The sequence below is a fragment of the Schistocerca nitens genome, chromosome 5 (assembly GCF_023898315.1).
Source record: "Schistocerca nitens isolate TAMUIC-IGC-003100 chromosome 5, iqSchNite1.1, whole genome shotgun sequence".
Classification (NCBI taxonomy): domain Eukaryota; kingdom Metazoa; phylum Arthropoda; class Insecta; order Orthoptera; family Acrididae; genus Schistocerca; species Schistocerca nitens.
In genome coordinates this window covers 21,487,456-21,506,005 of record NC_064618.1, presented here as the reverse complement: position 1 = coordinate 21,506,005, position 18,550 = coordinate 21,487,456, and the positions used below count along the sequence as shown (strand labels likewise).

Sequence of the window (18,550 nt, the reverse complement as noted above, 5' to 3'; positions counted from 1 at the left end):
TTATTAATTAATAACATTCAAGTAATTTATGTTCGAAACTGTAACTCGGCAAGCTATTGTTATCGGAGGTGTTGAACAGTGCAAGAATTGTCTTCAACGAAGGAGAAAAGTGACTGTAATTTGTGACAAAAAACGCGAACATAGGAAACAGCACAGGACAGGCTGAAATCTGATCGCACCATACTGTTAAAAAAAGTACTTATGTAAGTTATATTGTTTATAAACAAGCCCTAATTTACTAGTGAGAATTGTTTGAATATATTTAGTGTTTACCAGACTTCTTATTCCGTTTTTTTTTTCTTTATACTTTTTTAATCTCCATGCCATATTATTTTTATGAATGTCAAACAGCTTTTACTACAGCAGAGAATACTGCGGCATCCTGGTCGTAGACAGAAGGCCGCTCCTTGTCTTCTATACAACTCATAGCTGCCCCATTTATGAATGATTTCATTTGCAAATGCATTTTTTCTTACTGTTCATTGTTAAAGGTCCCTTAGGTAATAATAAAATTCATACTGATTACATAAAGAAATCCGGGTTGTTCTTTTCCAAATAATAGAAGTCTTTGCGTACTCAAAAAATAGTCTCCTTCTGACAACGATCAGGAGCCGACCAGAAGACGGACATCTTCGACCGCTTTCGTGTCTCCTATGGCAAAGCTGTGCCAAACTGGGAACACGACATTCTAGTATGAAACACAGATTTAAATTGAAAGAATTGAAATATATTTAACCTAAAATAATAATAATTTTTTTTATCATACTAGAGCGTCTGTATTACTGTTAAAGTAATTTCATCAACAGCCACCTCAGTAAAGTTAGAAGTATTGAAATTTATTCTAACTAACAGCGAAATCTAGGTTACTACCAACTTTAGGGTCATGTCTGTGTACATTAGATCTTTGTGATAACGAATAACCCGACTTTAATTTGCTTTTGGAATAGACATTTTTTAGTGTACAATGATAATACAATTAATGTTGTAAGTCATTGCTAAGAAGGGTGACCTTTATGATTCAGTCACATATTCAATATTCCTTTGATAGCTCTATTTGTTTTCTTTTCGCACAGAAAAACTGTTAGTGTATAAAACAGTATCCACAGAGACTAACAGAAAGAAGAAAATATTAACAGAAGAAAGTGTAGCATGAAGCAACTGTTTTTCACTTGCAATGGTTCCTAATTTGTGAATGATGAAACCAGATTTAATAGCTTGCTATACAGGTTCCACCTGCTGAATGTGTGTCTACAATGTCAGTCTGAGATCTAGGTGTATGAACAGCCATCTGATAGAGCATACTTATCAACTCTGTCATTGAGGGTGTAATGGAAAACGTACTTAGCATTAGCTTCAGAGTTATTTAAAATAATGATGTAAGGTGAAAAAACAATTAAGAGTAGCTATTATGCCTATTTTCTTCCACACCCTAAATAGAATGTCATATTCTGGGATGATTTGGCAAGGGCTAAGCGTTCAGAATACACAAAAAGACTACTAGAATGATAAAGGACATAAACCTAGAAACTCCTGTAAGCTTCTGTTTAAGAATTGAGGTAGTCTGTATTCTATACTTTTACTGTGCATTTTAGTTTATGGAGAGTCTCATTGTTTCTTCTTCTTTTTTTTCTTTTCCTAGACTAACATAATGGGCAAGAAATAGCAAACTATTTAAGTATAATCATCACCATAACAATGTTGTAGTGATCTTCAGTCCACAGACTAGTTTGATGCAGCTCTCTACACTGCCTATCCCGTGCAAGCGTTTTCATCTCCGAGTAACTACCGCAACCTACATCATTTTGAAACTGCTTACTGTGTTCGCCACTTCAGTAGCATAAACTATACAAAAAAACTAATTTCAGCAGCAAATATAAATTAACAGAAACAAAAAAATTACAAAAAAGGAAAGTAAAATAAGAATAAGCAAGCGATATGGGAGTAGACAAGCGTAGAACACGTCTTAGCAACTACTTTCAGAATGGCAGACACACACCGAGCGAGGTGGTACTGTAGTTAACACACTGGGTTCGAGCGACGGTTCAAACCACCGTCCAGTTATCATGATTTAGGTTTTCTGTGATTTCTCTAAGTCGCTTCAGACAAATGCCGGGATGGTTTCTTTGAAATGGCACTGCCGACTTTCTTCCCCATTCTTTCCTAATCCCGTGGGACCTATGACCTCGCTGTCAGGTCCCCTCCCCCAAATCAACCAATCAACCACCAGACACCCACAGCCAGCTGTTCTCTGAAACTGGGTGGGTGTAATCACATGATATACATTTTCGCTTCGAAACGTGAACTCAGACAGTGTATCTCCAAGATGGCGCCGATAGAAGAGTGTTGTGACACATCTCAGTCCTCAAAAAAGGTTAAATTAAATAGTTCATCGTGTAGGGCATGTTCGAAACGCGTCATGAAAGGCATCTTTTGTGTGAAGTGTAACTACTGGTTTCATGAAAAATGTGCGAAAGTGAATTTAAAACTCATAAAAGACGAGTTTCCATGGTCGTGCCCACACTGTTTGCGTAGTGAGACGGCCGAACTCGTAAGTACCGTGAATTCAAAAGAAGAAATTATTAAATTGCTTCAAAGTGACATTGAAGCGCTGAAGGCGGAAATTTTAGCATTGAAACAAGAAAATTCTGAACTGGTTATTGAAAGAAAATCCTGCGTGTGTAGAAATCAACCCATTACTGAACAAAGTGGCAAACATCCGCATTTGTGTAATACGGCTAATAATACCACAGAGAACTCTGTCAGTGAAACAAGTGATAAGTATAAATGGAAAACAGTTTCCTATAATAAGAAGGACAAACGTAAAAGTGCAACGAACAAAGAAGATGACAAAAACGATTTTCTGTTAATAGGTGATTCTATATTAAAAAATGTTATTGTGCCGGACTGCAAGGTCGATGTTCGACCTGGAATCCGATCGCATCAACTCAACAAACATTTTAAGAATGTATTGTCCACGAAAAGAAACACGGACGAAACTGGTAACAAAACTGTAAGTACCGACGATTACAGAGGTGTCTTAATCCACGTGGGCACAAACTCCATCCGCAGTAACAGTGAGGAAGAAATCGTGAATGAAACGCGGAATCTGATTAGATCGGCGAAAACTGTATACCCAACATCCAGGCTGGTAATTAGTGGAATCATTCATCGAAGATCGGTAAGTGATACTTACATCAACAGGATAAATACCGGCATTAGGGAACAGTGCAACATACTCGGTGCAGTATTCATTGACCCAAACAAATTCTTAAACTGCAAGTGTCTGGGAAAAGACGGCCTGCACTTGAATAGATTAGGCTCTGTGAACCTTAGTAAAATGTTCATAGACGTGTGTAAAGTCCTAAGAAGCAAGGGAAACTAATTCATTGTGATAGGGGTGACAAAGAAACAATTCAAACTGAAAATAAAAAGTTTAGGTACCAAAGAAAGGATGCACGTGAAATAACTAAAAGCAAAAACGATCTATTGATGCACTTGAATATAAATGGCTTAGGGGCAGAACTACCAAATCGTAAATTCTCAAAAATCGACGAACTAAAAATTCTGCTCTCAGAATCCGTAAATATTAAAATAATCTGCCTAAATGAACACTGGTTAACAGAAGATAGTATAAAAAGTACTAAATAGTATTAATAATTTTAAGGTAGCTGCTAGCTTTTGTAGAATAAGCAAATCTCGTGGAGGCTCCTGCATTCTTGTCAATTCTTCCATAAGTTATACAGTAAGAGATAGTTTTAATTATTTAAATGAAGAGAGCGTGTTTGAAAGTTGCTCTGTAGAGCTGAGTGATCTGAATACATTGGTTATAGCAATCTACAGGATTCCTGGATGTGCGGTAACAAAAGTGTTTTTAACCAAATTTGAATGCCTCCTGGAAAAACTCCAGAAAGAAAGTAAGAAAAAAGTTGTTATAGCAGCAGACTTCAACTTAAATGTCTTAGTTGAAAGCAATGATTCCACAAAATTTCGTGACTTAATTCAGAAATCTGGTTTCAAGCTAAATTTTTCTGAAAGCACTAGGGAAAACAGCAGATCAGTGACCTGCATTGATAATATTATTACTAACTACATATTTGACAGTGGAAATAAGCACAAATATTGCTTAGACTTGGGTATTTCAGATCACTCAGCTCTGTTTATTGAGCTCCCAAAAGCAAATAACCTAAAGCCTCCAGAAGTGTGTATAAAAAGGGATCTCAGTAAAAGTAAAATGGATTTATTCCGCAGTAAATTAAGTATAATAAGCTGGCCTGTAGACTACAATAGTTCAAGCTCGATAAACTATGACAAATTCTTAAATTGTTTCTTAGAGGTATTTAATGAATCATTTCCTCGTAGATATAAGCAAAAGAAGGTTAATGGTAAACTCAAATGGATTACAACAGGAATAAAGATCTCTAGTGCCAGAAAGAGAGAGCTCCACAATGAGTTAAAATCAAACAGAAATCCAGATTTTGTTATTTATGTCAAACAGTATAAAGCTGTATTTAGGAAAGTTGTAGCGGCAGCTAAAAAAAATGGCAAATAATAAATTCATACGAGAACACAGAAATAAGACAAAAGCAGTGTGGTCAGTTGTTCAGTCTGAACTAGGAGCCAAAGTAAAAATTCATGAGATTTTGAAAATTAGACATGAAAATGAAATTATAGTAAACCCTGTTAAGATGTCAAGTTGTTTCAATGAATTCTTCCTAAATGTAGTAAGATCGGATGTGGATATGACATTCTATCAGGGCATCACAAATTTGGAAAACAGCCAGAACACATCTTTTAAACAATTTGAAAAAATAACCCAAAGGGATGTGGAAAAGGAAATATTGTCTCTAAAAAACAAAACCTCACATGGGTGAGATGAAATAACAACATCTGTAATCAAGTATGTGTACGATATTATTTCCCAACCACTGTCAACTATTATAAATCAATCTTATGAACAGGGATGCTTTCCAGAGGTATTGAAATATGGTGAGATCAAACCTCTATTCAAGAAAGGATCGACAGAAGATATGGGGAATTACCGCCCTATCTCTCTCTTGCCGGTCTTCTCTAAAGTGTTTGAAAAGATTGCAGCAAAACAAATTAATAAATTTCTTACTGTAAATGATATAATTTTTAAAAACCAGTTCGGATTCCAACAGGGTAAAAGCACTGCGAATGCTATAAATGAGTTTATCCAAAAAATATGCTCCACGTTAGATAAAGGTAGAAAGGTCACAGGTATATTCTGTGATCTGACTAAAGCTTTTGATTCAGTGAACCATGCATTACTCCTCCACAAATTACAGATGTATGGAATCAGAGACACTGCTTTAAAATGGTTTAGCTCGTACCTGTCAGGTAGGAAACAAAGAGTAATTTTAACTTCAAATGGAACCAATTATTCATCAGACTGGAAAACAGTTCCACAAGGAGTCCCACAAGGTTCGATATTGGGTCCCTATCTGTTTCTTTTTTATGTAAATGACCTACCACTTGCTATTGATGTTCATTCAGTCTTATTTGCTGATGATACATCAGTTCTAATTGAAAATGAGGTATCTGAAAATATTCCAGAAAAAGCCAAAAATACTTTAGAAAAACTTGAATCTTGGTTCTATCAAAATGGACTAAAACTAAATGTAACTAAAACCAAAATGATGCAATTTGAAGCTAAATCAGTAGAAAGGAGTGAAATAAAGATAACTTGCAATGATCAGGATATCACAGAAGCAAACCACGTGAAGTTCTTAGGCCTAAATCTTGACAAAAATTTAAATTGGAAGGTACACATAGATTACTTATCAAATAAACTGAACAACTTAGCATTTGCAATGTGTATTTTGTCAGGTGCCACAAACATGGATACCAGAAAGATAGTTTATCACTGCTACTTTGAGTCAGTTATTCGTTATGGCATAATCTTCTGGGGAAATTCAGCAAATGTCACTAGGCTCCTAGTATTACAAAAGAAAGTAATTAGAAACATGTGTGTTGCAAAAAAACGGGAATCCTGTCGACCACTGTTAAAAAATTTAAAAGTACTATCTATCCCCTCACTTTACATATATGAGATGGTGGTGTTCCTATATAGAAATCAACATACACTAGACAATTTCCGTTTTGACCACAACTACAGCACTCGCCACAGAGGTAACTTCAAACTTCCAACACATCGTTTAAAACTTTATGCCCAAACGCCAGAGTATATGGGGTTAAAAATTTTCAATAAAATAAAAGGCAGTAATATATTTAAAATGGAGATTGGTTCACTGAAAAGATTGCTCTTTACTCTCCTGGTGGAAAAGTGTTATTATTCTGTCGATGAATTCATTGAGGACAGCTTCACAATCTGAACACAGGGATTGTAATACATTTATTATATTATGTACATGTGTAGCTGTAACTTAGAAATGTAAAATATAATGTAAACTTTTGTATTTCTCTTAAAAAAAGTGAAAAAAGTTTCTTTTGTAAACCTTGACATGTCTCCTGTACATCAAATCAAATGATTTGAAAATTGTATGTAATGAGATGAATAAAACACATAACACATAACATAACATAACGTTTTACTGGCGCGAGACACTCCCGTCCGACCTGTGTCTTGTTCGATGAGAATCTTTGGTAAACAGTGTGTATAATCATTGAACTCTGATACCGGGGTGTTGTTCTAGACCGTGTTGTTTTGAAATTGAAGTGCCGGTGAATACAGGTTGTTGGGATGTCAGGATGAATAATTTTTTTTATCGTGATGGTAATTGACGAATGAAGTTTTTTGTGTGGTAGATTAACGTAATTAATCTACGAATAAAACGTAATGTATCCAACTTGAAAGATAAAAGAAATACTTAAGAAAACTACAGCATGGACATGTTTGTCATCAATAGGTAATGTTACATATTCGTTTTTCATATTATAATGTAAAAGTAGCCGAGTGTTGTAGCTTGTAGGATATATTGAAGCTCTTTACCTATTGCGCAATAATGCGTTTTTATCTGTACTCGCCGTACCTTGTTGTTGTACTGTTCAGAGCACTTTATTTTCATTTAATAACGTTTCTTGTAGCCTATAACCATCAAATGATGACCTTTGCAAGCATCAGATTATGTGCAGAATTAATACATGTATTTGTGTACGAAAATTTAAAACATATTTATCTATAAAAGTTATAATATAGACAAGAGTTTTGAAGAAGTATAGACTGCATATAACGGTGTTTTTCAGTTTATAAATGTTTATATCCCTACAGCTAATGTTGTTGCTTCTTTTTACTGTTTGCAAAGATCTGCATGCTACAGTAGATTGCAGCTGTTGCTATCGAGTAAAATTTGCTTTTACAGTCCAGAGCAGGGACTTTAAGGAGCATAGGATTCTGTCAGTGTATACAGACATTTGTTTAGAGCCTCCGAGGAATGATTTTTAATTTTGTTTCAAATGCATGCCTAGTACATTATGTGCTTTTAATGGATACTCGCAATTTATTGTACCCTCATTAATGCACTTGAGTATGGACTATGATGTTACTTTTATTTTTAGTCTTTAGTAATTGTGTTTATTTCTTGTGTTGCAGTTATGTATTTTATAACATTTAGTGTGCCACCCTGATGATTTACAAAAAAAGAAGTGATGTGTATATATGTCCTATATCCAGAGAGAACACAATGAGAGATTTATTTTGGATAAGAGTGTCACAGAGGTGTCTCTGTGCCCCAGATCCTGTATCAGACTAACTGCTGTCTTACAGATCCTGTATTTTGTTAAAGTGTACATGGTAAAGTAAGGAAGGCTGCCATGAGTCTGCAGATTGGTTTGAACTCCAGAATGCTTTACTAGACATGGTTTTCCTGGAGATAGTGTGCCATTGCCTTCCTCCATCCTTTGAACTTATGTTATACAGGAGGTATAGGAGCCCATGCAGTTCAACATGGTCTCTGAACCAAGTGCAAGTACTGGTAATTAAATTATTGAACAGACCATGTTAACAGAACTGTACATTGGGTTCAGTTGTATGAGGCGAGACATTTGTTAACACACTGGTGTCATGTTTGGGAGGATCAAGGCTATTGATCTGCTCACCCATCCTAATTTATGTTATCTGTGGTTTTCCCAAATCATTTCAGACAAATGCTGGAATTGTCCCTTCAACAAGATTAATGCTGACCATTAAACACTTGTGTGTATATGACTTGTATTTTTCCTTGTATTAAGCTGACTGATCTTATACATCATTATAGAGGCACTGGGGAAGCATCCGATTCCACCCATCTGCTTTGATCCTTGATCATCAATATGGTGGAAACACCTTCTTCCAGCATATACAATATAGTGCCAGTTACATCAGTATGTACACACGTCAACAAACACAAACAAAAATAAAAATGACACAAGAATTCTCACTCCAATAATAAAATGAAACTAATGGGACAGCTGTGTGAAGATAGGGGTTTAGGCCAGAGACAAGCTAACTATACAACAATACAAAACACCCCACCATCCAAAAACAAATATTGTAAAAAAAATCTCAGCTTATGAAATAATGACAGAGCCACAAAACCAACAGGAATCATCCATGTCAGTCAACCTATATAGCTGAAATGCAGCCCTCAATGCCCACCAACAAACCACACAAAAAAAATCACAACTATAAACTTCACAAACCTACATCTTCTTCTTCCATTGGCACTACATCCCGGGATGGGACTTCGCCTCCTCATTAATTTTCTGCCATTCCTCGCTCGACTTTGCCATGGACCTCCCGTTACGTCAACCGACTCTGGCAGCGTCCACTCCAACCTCGTCACTCCATCTCGACCTAGGCCGTCCTCTTGCTCTCTCCTCCAGGGGTTCACTGCAACAGGCTTTCCTTGCGGGATCTGTCTCATTGAGTCGCATTTCATGTCCAGCCCATCTCAGTCTGCACAGCCTTATGAACTTCACCACATCATCCTCCTTGCAGCAGTCGTAAAGTTCATCATTTCTTCGCCTTCTCCAGATTCCATTTTCATATACAGGTCCAAAAATCCCCCTCAGTTGCTTCTTTCATATGATCTCAGTTTGTTTACACCCTGTTTTGTAATTGTCCATGTTTCTGAGCCATAAGTAAGTACTTGGCATATCAACATTTTTGTAAAGTCGGCACTTAGTCCATTCCAGAGTAGCATCGGTTAGAAGCACTTATGCGAACCATAATTTCAATAAAGGTGGTGCGATTTGCTTTTATCTGTGAGCCCAGATAGGTGAAACATTCCACTTGCTCAAATGTCATCCCCTCAAGGTTTTTGAGGGTTGTAGGGGTTTGTTAGTGCCATTATACATATACTTCGTCTTTCCTTCATTAATTCACAGGCCCATCTTCTCTGCACTCAGTTTTAGAGCTGATCTCTGTTCTGCTCATTAAATCCAAGTCATCTGCATATCCCAGCAATTGTAGACTTACAGTAGATAGTGCCTCTTGTCTGGATACCCGATTCACATACCACTTTTTCAAGCACCAGGTTGAAAAGTAGGCAAGAAAGCCAATCTCCTTGCCTTAGTCCAGTTCGAGCGGGAAAATGAGGTGATAGTCTTGACTGCACTCGCACGGTACACTGAGGATACTTTAGGGTGACCTCTATTAAACGCACCAATTTTCCAGGCACTAAAAATCCCCACATTGCCTGATAAAGTTTGCCCCGGTTTATTGTGTCACATGCACATTTAGTGTCAATGAAAAGGTGGTGCACACTAACATTGAATTCATTGGTCTTTTCTACTATTTGTCGGAGAGTAAATACCGGTTTACAGTTGCCTTTCCTGGTCCGAACCCGCATTGACAGCTTCCAATAATATCTTCTGCTATAGGTGAAAGTCTACTAAACAGGATATTTGATAGTACTTTATATATAATATTTAAAAGTGTTACGCCTCTGTAGTTGCTGCATTCAAATAGATCTCCTTTCTTTTGCACCACACACACTATCCCTACATTCCATTCTTCTGATAACTCTGCCTTGTCTCAGTTGAGGCACACAGTCTTGTAGATCCTACGATTTAGCTCAACTCCTTGGTTCAGATGTTATATTGTCAGTCCCTGGTGCTTTATTGTTCTTCAATCGGGCAATTGCTTTGTTCACTTCTCCTTGGGAAGGGGGAGGTACTATGTCATCATCTTCTGGAGCGACTGGGATATCTTTATTAGGGGTCTCTGAAGCATCCAACAGTTCACTAAAATACTGTACCCAACGCTCCAGTACTCTTGGCCATTGGTTAGTAGTGTGCCATTTTTACTTTTACACAGGTTGATGTGCGGCTTAAATGCTCTTCTTTCACTATTAATTTTCTGATAAAGTTTTCTAACATCATTTGTTTTTCCAATTGTCTCCAGTTCTTCAATCTGCTTACTTTCCCATTCCCTTTTCTTTCTCCAATGCAGTTTCTTCTCTTCTTTCCTTTTATCTTGATAATTTCTTACTGCTAAATGAATATATGATTTCTCAAGCATTTTCCTGTATGCCAGTTTTTTCTCCTGACTTATTCTCCTATATTCTTCATGAAACCAGGAATTCCTCTGTTGTTTTCCTTCTTTCCCTGCACTACTTCTGCTGCTTTAATGACTGCATCCCTGCAAGCATTCCATTCCTGATACAGGTTATCACTTACACTAGGGGTGTATAATGCAAGATTCTCAGCAACCCTCTGAGAGTACATTTTAGTGTCTTCATTTTTTAACTTCGATACCATATACTTTGACTTTTCTTGCATTGGATATTCGAGCTCTTAGTTTCGCAATTACAATGTAGTGGTCTGAATCTACATTAACTCCTCTGTAAGTTCATACATCTAGTAAGTTTGAGGAATGCCTGCCATCAATAATTACATGATCAATTTGGTTGAAGGTACGCTGACCAGGGCTACACCATGTTGCTTTATGAACCTTTTTGTGTGGGAACATAGTGCTACCTACAGCCATGTTATGTGACACGCGTGCGCACACACACACACACACACACACACACACACACACACACACACACACACACACATCCATTACTTGTCCCATCAACCTCACGAACAATACCCACAATGTCACTTTCCCCCTCAAAACCCAACCCACTCAACTCACCAACCTTAGCCTACACGTCCTCTCCCGCAGCTCTCAAATATGACAAGCATAAAAAATCTCGGTGATGCTCTTTTGCCAGCAATACTCATCTAAATGAGGTTGCAGGTTGGAAGAGCACCTTTTCCCCTCCCTATAACAGATTTTATTGGCCCCTCCCCCAAATCTCCTTATGGTATTAGTGCAAGCCCCAGTGTCATAATATTTAACTGAATACCATGGTTAACTACTAAGTGTTAATAACCCCTGTACAATGAAAACTCATCTGACATAACGGTGCTGCAGTCCTCAGTATATTCCTCAGTGAGCCCTACTAGTTCCCTCTTACTACAACCCCACAAAACACTGAAATAACTATCAGAATATCCACCTGCCCCCACTCCCCCCCACCCACCCAACAAAAAAAAAAAAAATGAAAAAGAAAAATTAACAGTTGGAATTGGACATTTCCAGTGACGCCAAATTGTAAAATTCTCCTTGTGCAAATAAATTACTGATAGCTAGCCATGGACCAAATGCTATTATGTGTTACATGTTGCAGCGGCTGTTTGAATAGTTAAATTTTTTATTTAGTAAAATTGTAGCCAAATACATTTACTTTGCTTAACATTTACATTTTTGTATATTCATTTATAGATTTCACTCTTTTACTGCACAGTTCTATGTGATATCGTTCACAGGCTTCATTACACAGTTCACACACACGTGTTGTGGTTGGGTCGTGATAAGTTTTGTTTTTGCAAATTAGATGATGAAAGACGTGAATAGATAATCTAGTTACAACATGTCAAAGTTTGATGCTGTCCATGAGCAGTTCGTCATTGCTTCGGTTCCATAGAACTCCGGCCATACTTTTTCTCATTTATTTTCCATGATCTTCAGTTGATTTCTGGAAGCCCTGGTGTGTGGCATCGTGTATGGAAGTCTGATGTCTTCAATTAGGAATGTCTCTCTCACTAGCAGGTATACTAGTCTAGATCTTGTTGACTTTGAGAGACCTAGTGCTCTTTTTAGATAAGTTGATTTTACCTTTTCTAGTGTTTCTAGATTTTTTTGTCAGGTGGTCCCATATAACCTCCATCCCATAGGCCAGGATTGGCAAGATTTTTGTGTTGAATAATTTCATGGCCATTTCTAGATTGAGTAGGTGGATATTTTTGATGTCCGGTATTGCTATTATTGCGTGGGCTGCATGTTTTGTGAAGCATTTGGCTGTTGGTTGCAATGTCACCCCTAGGTATTTAAAGTCTGATGAGATTTTTATGTTTGGTCCTCTGATGTTGATTTCTGCATTCATGGGTATTTTGCCTCCTTTTCTGAAAATCCCCATTTCTGTCTTTGTTATGTGTAGTTTGTGTTCACTGAACCATTTATCTATTTTCTCAACAATTTTCTGCAGCTTCTGTATATCTGATGATCCTACAGCTAGGTCATCAGCGTATGCATATATGTGTACATCTTCTTCATTTTCTTCAATTCGCAGTACTTCTTCAGTGGCAAGAATGTACAGCAAAGGGCTCATTGGGTCACCATGTAAGACTCTGTTGGACTGCAAAATGAGGTTCGAACAAGAGAGGTTGTCTGATATTGTGATTAGTTGTATTCGAGGATTGACTTGATCATTCTTGCCCGTACACTATCTTCTCCCATTGTGTTTCCCAGTTTTTGGACTATGAGATCTCTTTCCAGCAGGGCAAAGGCTTTGGTAAAGTCTATGAACACTGTGTAGAACATTTGTTTCTTTTGTAGCGCTTCGTCGATGTTGTTTAGAAGAAGCCTGACTGCCGTAAGTGTTGATCTTCCAGATCTGGAGCCCATTTGTGGTTCTGGAAGGTGACTGTCCACAAAGGCTTTGATTTTTTGTGTAATTATCTTTGGAAACATCTTGAACTGAGTATTTTCTAGGGCTATGCCTCTGTACTTGTTTGTGTCCGTTGGGTCTCCTGTACCTTTGTAGGGAATTTTTATTATCGAGTGTCTCCATTGGGTCGGAATTCTTCCAACTTCAAGGCATTTGTTGAATAGAGAGTTGTTGAACATTGGAGCGCCTCGTCACATCTTTTATATGTTCAAACAATGGAAAAACCAGGATGGAATGTAACAATACCAGAGAAGAAAAGTAGCTACTCACCATATAGCAGAGATGCTGATTTGCGGTAGGCAGAATAAAAAGATTCACACAATTAAAGCTTTTGGCCATTAAGGCATTTGTCAGCAGGAGACACACACGCATGCGCGCGCACACGCACACACACATATATATATAAAAACAACTTGCACACACATCAGCATTCTCAGAGAGCTGAGACCACACTGCGAACAGCAGCACCAGTGCATGATGGGAGTGGCGACTGAGTGGGGGTAAGGAGGAGGCTGGGGCAGGAAGGGGAGGGATAGTATGGTGGGAGTGGCGGACAGTCAAGTGTTGCAGTTTAGACGGAGGGCAGGTGAAAAGGTTCGGAGGGGGTAAGCAGCGGAAAGGAGCGAAATAAAAGAAATTAAAAGACTGAGTGTGCTGGTGAAATGACGGATATGTAGTGCTGGAATGGGAACAGGGAGGAGGGGGCTGGATGGGTGAGGACAGTGACTAACAAAGGTTGAGGCCAGGAGAGTTACGGGAACATAGGATGTATTGCAGGGAAAGTTCCCACATACGCAATTCAGAAAAGCTGGTGTTGGTGGGAAAGATCCATATGGCACAGGCTATGAAGCAGTCATTAAGATAAAGGATATCATGTTTGGCAGTGTGTTCAGCTACAGGGTGGTCCACTTGTTTCTTGACCACAGTTTGTCTGTGGCCATTCATGCGGACAGACAGCTTGTTGGTTGTCATGCCTACATAGAATGCAGCACAGAGGTTGCAGCTTAGCTTGTAAATCACATGACTGGTTTCACAGGTAGCCCTGCCTTTGATGGGATAGGTGATGTTTGTGACAGAACTGGAGTAGATGGTGGTAGGAGGATGTATGGGACAGGTCTTGCATTTAGGTCTATTACAGGGGTATGAGCTATGAGGTAAGGGATTGGGAGCAGGGGTCGTGTAAGGATGGACGAATATATTGTGTAGGTTCGGTGGACGGCGGAATACCACGGTAGGAGGGATGGGAAGGATAGTGGGCAGGACATTTCTCATTTCAGGGCATGACGAGCGGTAATCGAAACCCTGGCGGAGATTGTAAGTCAGTTGCTCCAGTCCCATATAGTACAGAGTTACAAGGGGAATGCTCCCCTGTGGCCGGACTGTGGGACTTTGGGAGGTGGTGGGAGACTGGAAAGAACACGGGAGATTTGTTTTTCTACAAGGATGGAAGGATAATTACAGTCAGTGAAGGCTTCAGTGAGACCCTCGGTATATTTTGAGAGGGACTGCTTGTCACTGTTCATTATATATATTACTTCTTTTACATCTTCTTCATTTAGAGGTTCCCATACATTGTCTTTTTCCTTTGTTTGATGTTGTTTCTCTTTCTTTGTGGGTGTTTTGAATCCTCGTTTGTTCAGTGTCTTACTAAAGTTGTCTTCCCATTCCTTCATGTCTATATTTGGTGTGTAAGACAGTCTTCTTGGTCTACATCTACATGACTACTCTGCAATTCACATTTAAGTGCTTGGCAGAAGGTTCATCGAACCACAATCATACTATCTCTCTACCATTCCACTCCCGAACAGCGCGCGGGAAAAACGAACACCTAAACCTTTCTGTTCGAGCTCTGATTTCTCTTATTTTATTTAGATGATCATTCCTACCTATGTAGGTTGGGCTCAACAAAATATTTTCGCATTCGGAAGAGAAAGTTGGTGACTGAAATTTCGTAAATAGATCTCGCCGCGACAAAAACGTCTTTGCTTTAATGACTTCCATCCCAACTCGCGTATCACATCTGCCTCACTCTGTCCCCTATTACGTGATAATACAAAACGAGCTGCCCTTTTTTGCACCCTTTCAATGTCCTCCGTGAATCCCAACTGGTAAGGATCCCACACCGCGCAGCAATATTCTAACAGAGGACGAATGAGTGTAGTGTAAGCTGTCTCTTTAGTGGACTTGTTGCATCTCCTAAGTGTCCTGCCAATGAAACGCAACCTTTGGCTCGCCTTCCCCACAATATTATTATTTGGTCTGAAGTTGTTCATAATTTTGACACCTAGGTATTTAGTTGAATTGACAGCCTTGAGAATTGTACTATTTATCGAGTAATTGAATTCCAACGGATTTCTTTTGGAACTCATGTGGATCACCTCACACTTTTCGTTATTTAGCGTCAACTGCCACCTGCCACACCATACAACAATCTTTTCTAAATCGCTTTGCAACTGATATTGGTCTTCGGATGACCTTACTAGATGGTAAATTACAGCATCATCTGCGAACAACCTAAGAGAACTGCTCAGATTGTCACCCAGGTCATTTATATAGATCAGGAACAGCAGAGGTCCCAGGACGCTTCCCTGGGAACACCTGATATCACTTCAGTTTTACTCGATGATTTGCCGTCTATTACTACGAACTGCGACCTCCCTGACAGGAAATTACGAATCCAGTCACACAACTGAGACGATACCCCGTAGGCCCGCAGCTTGATTAGAAGTCGCTTGTGAGGAACGGTGTCAAAAGCTTTCCGGAAATCTAGAAATACGGAATCAACTTGAGATCCCCTGTCGATAGCGGCTGCTATGTGTGGTTCTCTCTCTGCTAAATACTTAAATCAAATCCTCTTTCAACTTTTCAACTGCATATGACTTGAGAGACTGTATCCAGATTGGTGGATGGAGTCCATTATGAGATTCCTCCTGAAAGTGAGGAAGGATAATATCTCCATTTTTATTTATTTATTTATTTATTTATTTATGTATTTATTTTCAAGCTGCGTAGGAAAGACCCTCGTGCAAGGTGATAAGCCACTGTCTTGTACAGGTTAGATACTGGAGATTTTACCGTATATAGTGTGACATTGTAGTTGCTGCAGTTGTGGACCATCCACCACCATGTTAGGCTAGAAAGTATTGTGTTACTTGTTTTATCCTGTAACTTATATCCACACTTGTTTTGTAAAATTTTTGTATGAGTGCTAAAGACATTGCAAAAGACAGTGTAGTTGTGCACTCCAAACAAACACATTGCCTCACCACACATGTACTTGAGGAAAACTCAAATCGAATGAACCTTGCACCATAAGATTGGCTTTGTCATCACTGTGGAGTGAGCCTTGCAGTCAAACTTTCGTGACAGCGTACCTGGAGAATCAGAGACCAACATATTACTTCCTTTGTTATGAAAAGGAAAGTTGCTATTCACCATATAACGGAGATGCTGAGTTGCAGATAGGCACAACAAAAAGTCTGTCACAATATAAGCTGTCGGCCAAGAAGGCCTTTGCTGAAAATAGCTGACACACACACACACACACACACACACACACACACACACACACACACACCTTTCTTTTACCATACTTTGGGTATGTTAAATCAATTGATTTATAATGTTCTGTGCCTTTCTGTTACTCCAGTATTGTATCATTTGTTCTGATTTTGCTTTTCTTTCTTCTTCAGAGTTTTGGATTGTTTGTTTGGCTTTCATTTTGACTTGGAACCTTTCTTGCCTTATATGCAGTTTTATCTATGAGCATATTTTCTGTGATTTGGAACTCTCTTGACTCTTTCTCCATTCTTTAAACCAATTTGGTTGGGTTTTTTTGCTGCAGAATAGTCAAATTTCTTTTGTTAATTTATTTGGATTCTTTCAGTGAGACTTTTTCGATAGTTTGGTAAAGATTTTTCCCTATGAATTAGTTTGTTGCCGTGGAATCTGAGACCAAGGATTTTTCATAATTCCGTGAAAGGGACTTTTTGTTGTATGTGTTTTTGGCGAGGTGGAAGACCGGTTCTTCTTTGCTTCTTCCAGATTCCATTACTTTTTTCTCGGAGACATTCCAGTTGATCCATTCTCTTAAGATATTTTAATTCTTTGACCATCTCTATTTCTTGTTCACCCACTATAATACGGTTTGGTGGTTTCTTACATTTGTCATTATCTTGGTCTTTTAAAAGGAGATTTTGAGATATATCTTTTCAGCTTGTTTTTGTAGTTCGAGAGTCTATTCTTTGGCTTCTTCCCAGGTCTTGGCAGTAGGGGCATATCATCTGCAAAGACTAGTAAATTGACTTTGATGCCTTTTTTTGTTTCCACTAGGATTCCACTATGGATGTTAGTATTTCATTCGCTGACTACTTTTTCTAGGGCACAATTATATAATAGTGGGGACAGACCATCTCCTTGCCGTACACCAGTTTTTATCTCAAAAGGCTCGGATAGTTGTTCTATGTATTTGACTTTGGTGTATGTGTTTGTAATAGTATCCCTAATTAGGTTTGTGGTTTTGCTGTCTAGGTTTAATTATTTTAGTATGGAGATGGATTCCCAGTCTGTTGAGGCATACGCTTTCTGAAAGTCAGTTAAAGTGATAACATATGATTTTGCTCTTGATTGTTTTATGTGCCATGATGTTTTTGAGGTTTAGGTTTTGTTCAGGGCAGGATCTTCCATTCCTGAAACCCGCTTGGTACTCTTCTAATTGGGATTCAGCATGTTACAGTAGGACAATAGAGAATATTTTGTACATTACATCTAGGGAGTGAGATCCCTCTGTAATTGTTGGGGTCAGTTTTGGACCCATTCTTATGGAGTGAGTGGGTGAGAGCCGCCTTTCATTCATCTGAGATTCTTTCATTTATCCAGATATTTTGGAGAGAGTCTGTATCACTTTTGCTGACATTTTTCTGAAGTACAGCTGTGATTTGGTTTTCTCCCAAGATTTATAGTTTTTGAGATTTGAAATGACTGTCTGTAGTTCCTCGGCAGAGAGTTGTTCATAGGTAACATGGTTAAGGTCTTAAAGTCCATTTTTCAATGAGTTTTTCACAGTTGAGAAAGTTTCTGAAATATTCTGCCAATATTATGCACTTATCCCTGGTGTGTGCAATATTTCCATTTCTGTCTCGGAGCTGTAGGGCTGTATTTGAGTTTTTTTTTTTTTTTGTTTTTTTTTTTTTGTTTTTTTGTTAAAAAGTCTTATAAAAGTTCCTTGTGTTGGTTTTGATGAAGTGTTGATATGAAAGAGGAGTTGGTCTTCTTGGGCTTTTTTATGCTTTTGATATTTTTGCTCACCAATTTTCTTATGTTTAAGAAGTTTTGTCCGTTATGTTCATTTTTCTGTTATTGCCACTGTTTCCATGCTTTTCTTCTTATTTCAAGGAGTGTGTCACATTCTTCTGTCCACCAGGCACTTTATTTGGCTTTGGTTATGAAAGCTAATTTTTCGGCTTTACTTAGTAGGCTTCCTTTTATTTTGTCCCAGTTTGGCTTTTGCATGTCATCAGTTGCGAGGGGAAACTCCTTAGTCTTTTTCTTGATTTTTTTTTTTTTTTTACATTTTACCTTCTGGGAATGAT

The 18,550-nt window shown here is 38.3% G+C and overlaps 1 protein-coding gene across 2 annotated transcripts in view; it reads left to right on the top strand.

The window, feature by feature from the left end:
* Positions 1-6,649: 6,649 nt before the first annotated feature.
* The window catches only part of LOC126259891 (probable ATP-dependent RNA helicase Dbp73D), a 164,980-nt gene continuing 153,079 nt past the window's right edge, over positions 6,650-18,550 (top strand). For both annotated transcript variants that reach the window (XM_049956968.1, XM_049956967.1), the window contains exon 1: positions 6,650-6,887. In XM_049956968.1, coding sequence (XP_049812925.1) covers positions 6,865-6,887 — 23 coding nt within the window. In that variant the 5' untranslated portion in view covers positions 6,650-6,864. The remainder of the gene's footprint in view (positions 6,888-18,550) is intronic.